General features: G+C 47.1%; 1 protein-coding gene across 1 annotated transcript; it reads right to left on the bottom strand.

Moving 5' to 3' along the window:
* Positions 1-325: 325 nt before the first annotated feature.
* Positions 326-2,909, bottom strand: LOC125884107 (uncharacterized). Its single transcript, XM_049568906.1, has 4 exons — positions 2,749-2,909; positions 1,496-1,594; positions 1,284-1,349; positions 326-1,123 (listed from the first exon to the last, which is right to left on the bottom strand). Exons 1-4 carry the CDS (start codon positions 2,870-2,872, stop codon positions 639-641), a joined length of 774 nt encoding a protein of 257 aa, XP_049424863.1. The 5' UTR covers positions 2,873-2,909; the 3' UTR covers positions 326-638.
* Between the last annotated feature and the right edge of the window lie 1,261 nt (positions 2,910-4,170).

Here is a 4,170-nt window from a genome sequence, read left to right as displayed (position 1 = left end):
ACATTTAAGAGGTTGGGTGTTGAATAATTTTAAGAGCACTAGTTATATAGTTGCACACATCTGAGGTTCAAAGTTAAACACTTGCTTTGAATTTACACTTTCACAGCTTTATTTAAAAAAAAAAGTTTAATTCCAAACTTGTTTCTGTAACATGTTTACATATTTAAGTCAACTTTTTTGTAAACTTGTGTTGACATTTTGTAAACATTTTATAAAGTACAGCTAACAGCCACTGTTGAAGGAGCAGTATGTTCACATTTTTTTTTTCTTAAGATATTTTTTGGGGCATTTTTTAGCCTTTATTTGATAGGATAGGACAGACAAGTGTGAAGGGGGGAGAGAGAGGGAGTGACATGCAGCAAAGGGCCACAGGCTAGAGTCGAACCTGGGCCGCTGCAGCAACAGCCTTGTACATGGGGCGCCTGCTCTACCACTAAGCCACTGACGCCCTGTATGTTTACATATTTAAGTTAACTTTTTTGTAAACACTTTTTGTAAACTTTTGTGAACATTTTGTACAGTATAGCTAACAGCTATATTTCAAAAGCCAACAAATAAATCACATTTACTTAAAGTAAATAAAAATATAGATTTCCTTTTCTTAAGAAATAAAGTGCAACATGCACTGAAATGTGAAATCAAGTTGCAGCCTCAAAACAAAAGTGTGGGCCTAAACAACATGGATGGGCAAAGAACAAATAATGCACAACTGTCTCACTACAAGTGTTGGTAGAACCTTGGTTCACTATGGTCATCTGCATGACTTTCAGATGAAGGTGTGCTTGGGTGTGGAGTTTGTGCTGGAGAGTGATGCCCAGGGTGGCTGTCAGGTGAGTATCTGAACCTTTGGTACATGTCATGGGACTGAGGATATGCTGGGGCTGTGGAGTGGCCTGGGATGTGAAGTGGCTTAATGATGTGAGTATTTGGTTGATTAAAAACCCTGTTGAGCAGGCAGTGTCAGCAACTACTTGGGTTAGTTGCTGGGTTAAGATCCTTTCCTCCCTGACACAGCTCAGCTCTCTTTGCTGCCCCAACCACTGGCGTTGTGTCTGCTGCACTCTTTCCAGGAACTTGTAATGCTGATGAGCACTGCTACAAGGCCTTCTGCGTCTTGACGCACCTAGACAAGAAATACAGTAGCACTTTTAGCTAAGAATACTATTATCTGAACCACACAAATGTAACATTACAATACTGCTGTTTTCAGTTCATTTAGTGGTATTGTTGTTGATTCAGTTGCACTGTTGTTATGCATTACAAGCAAGGTATTGAAATCTTACCCTGAACAGGCAAAGCTGTAGCAGTGGATGGCAGTGTAGCAGAATCATCAGCTCTGTTTTCTATAGCTATATGCAAATACAAAACATAATTCAGGAACTCATAGTAGCTAGCATCCCAAGTCTAATATTCTGTAAAGCTAACGTTAGCTAAACTGTAAGTATAGCAAACATCACATCATCATAAACAAACCATTGTATGTAGGATAACTTACCATTACGATGTTGCTGGTCATCATCAGCAGGTGAGCTACTGCCACTTGTTTCCCCTTCGGCCAGAGGAGTGGGTGGCCGTGTTGGTTCTACATCATTCTCTATAAAGTTATGAAAAAAAAAAACATAATGTCAGAACTCGGGTATGCTTATTTCTAGCTTTGGTTACGTACTTCTAGGTAGGAGTGTTACTCTCACTACGGTCCGGTTGTGGGCTTGGGGACAACAGGTTTAGCAACCAGACAAACATTAGCAGCTATTTGAGAGGCTAACAGTTAGTATTTGACTTGTTTTGAACTAGCTAGTTAGCTAAACTTACCGGCGCTGACGATGTCAACATGGGTCTCAAAGCCGGGTCCATGTCATTGGTTCGACAGCCCATTGGTTCAACATCCCATTAGTCCGACTGTCCGCAGTGCTGGCGGGCGTGATCTTTTCCTGACCCTAACCAAGTGGTTTTTGTGCCTAAACCTAACCAGACCTTAACCACAGGGCATCATGATGATTTCGGAACGGACTTCGGAACAATGAGTTTAATATGGTCGGAACAATGGGATGTCGAACCAATGGGCTGTCGAACCAATGGGCAGTTCCCCTCAAAGCCGATATCAAGTCTGCCTGAGGCTTCTGCCATCGCCAGAGGTCTCTGTCCCAATATTTCGTCCAAAGCGGTGAAAAAAACAAAACTGGACGGATTAGAGCCGCTGGTGTTCTGTTTTTTGGCTTTTGAATATGCCGCCTTGAGAGTTTTCCTTTGGTGTTTCACCTGGTCGGCTGTACGAATAAAACCAGCCTCCTTAAGCTTCTCACACACCTTTTTGAAGATGTCGCTATTTGTTTTCTTCCATCGATATACTCCATGATATTTAACTCTTTCATTATCTGAAGACAGACTGCAGTCTCCTCCTCACTCCAAAAATGCTGGCTCTTGCTGTTTCTCGCCATGCTGTTCTCCCCGCTTGCCATAACCCTAAACAACCCAGGATTCCTTGCGAATCAAGCATGCGCAGGCGTAACTGAATATTCCATACGGGGCATTTTCCGATTACGGTGGAAACATGTCACAATATTCTGGTTAAAACAGGCATATGCCAGGGGTCTCATTCGGAATATTCTCCGACCGGAATATGACCTTAATCGTGTTTACATGAATATTGAGGATATTCCGAATAATACAGGAATATGGTGTGCATGTAAACGTACTCACTGTGTGGTGTCTCACAGCAGGCGACTGACAGTAGGTGGGAACACTCACTTTGTAATGTTGTGGCAGGAAAATACCACACAGCCACACGCAGACCGAAATCACAGACGCTGAGGCCGAACTTGTAGAATCCCTCGGGTACATCTCCACATCTTGGATACGTCTCCAAGTCCATATAATGAGTTGGGCGGGTGGTGGTGGTCTGGAGGAGGAAATCTGGATCAAATGTTGGTCTGGGAACTGATCAAGGGTGGAGCAGGAGACCTCTGGCAGAAGGCCCAGAGGGCTGGACAGGGGCGGAGCAGAGAACCTTGGATGGACAGACTGAGGGCCTGACATCTGAGCAGAACCACCCAGGAGGATGATCGGGATGCTGGAGTGATCTGAAGGGCGACCAGGATGCAGAGCAGACAGGAGAGGCAGATCTTGAGGGCGGCCAGGAGGCTGGCATGATGGGCGGATCAGATCCGGTGGCCAACTAGTAGGCTGAGCAGACAGGTAGAGCCGAGCTGGAGGGCGGCCAGCAGGCCAACGAGACAGGTAAAGCAGATCCGGAGGGTGGCCAGGAGGTTGACCAGATAGGCGAAGCAGATCTGGAGGCCAACCGGGAGGCCGACGTGACAGGCGGAGCAGACCTGGAGGCTGACGTGACAGGTGGAGTAGACCTAGAGGCCGGCCGGGAGGCCGACATGACAGGCGGAGCAGATCTGGAGTTCGGCCGGGAGGCTGACGTGACAGGCACAGCAGGTCTGGAAGCCGACTTGACAGGCGGAGCAGGTCTGGAGGCCAGCCGGGAGGCAGAGCAGATCTAGAGGCCAGCCGGGAGGCTGCAGCTGCCCAGCAGGAGCGGGTACTGGAGGCTGCTGCAGCCCAGCAGGAGTGGGGACTTGAGGCTGCTGCAGCATCACAGGAGCGGGGACTTGGGAGTGCTGTAGCTCAGCATGGACAGGAACTTGAAAGTGCTGCAGCTCAGCATGATCAGGAACTCAAGGGTGCTACAGTTCGGCATGAACAGGAACTTGAGAGTGCTGCAGTTCTGTACGAACAGGGACTTAAGAGTGCTGCAGCTCAGCAGGAACAGGAACTTGAGAGTGCTGCAGTTCTGTACAAACAGGGACTTGAGAATGCTGCAGCTCAGCAGGAACAAGAACTTGAGAGATCCCAAGAACTGGCTAACGGCTAGGTCTATAAATGATTGGATCCATCTGTGGTGGCTCCACGGTGAGGAAGAGCGGGCTGGGTACATTTCTGGCCAGACTGTACTGTCACGAGATGTGACTGTAGCCAAATGCAGCACTCCGGTGTGACTGTTGGTAATGACTTTTATTATAAGGTAACATGAACATAAGCTGACAATTAATTCTTCAGGCGCAGAGCCCCTACACAGTCTCTGGGTTCAGGGTCCAGGGAATGAGCCATGAGGTAGGTAAGAGAAGGACACACACACAAGGCAATGTGTTGTGTCTCACAGCA

Source organism: Epinephelus fuscoguttatus, linkage group LG23 (genome assembly GCF_011397635.1).
Source record: "Epinephelus fuscoguttatus linkage group LG23, E.fuscoguttatus.final_Chr_v1".
In the NCBI taxonomy this organism is placed as follows: domain Eukaryota; kingdom Metazoa; phylum Chordata; class Actinopteri; order Perciformes; family Serranidae; genus Epinephelus; species Epinephelus fuscoguttatus.
This window is presented reverse-complemented; position numbering and strand designations above follow the sequence as displayed.

What these genes read in the sequence shown, in the direction of transcription:
- LOC125884107 (XM_049568906.1), bottom strand. Translation starts at nt 2,872, where the DNA reads ATGGACTTGGAGACGTATCCAAGATGTGGAGATGTACCCGAGGGATTC. An exon ending in TGACCAGCAACATCGTAATG is followed by an intron (nt 1,350 to 1,495) that starts GTAAGTTATCCT and finishes ATTTGCATATAG; the next exon opens with CTATAGAAAACAGAGCTGAT. An exon ending in TACAGCTTTGCCTGTTCAGG is followed by an intron (nt 1,124 to 1,283) that starts GTAAGATTTCAA and finishes TTTCTTGTCTAG; the next exon opens with GTGCGTCAAGACGCAGAAGG.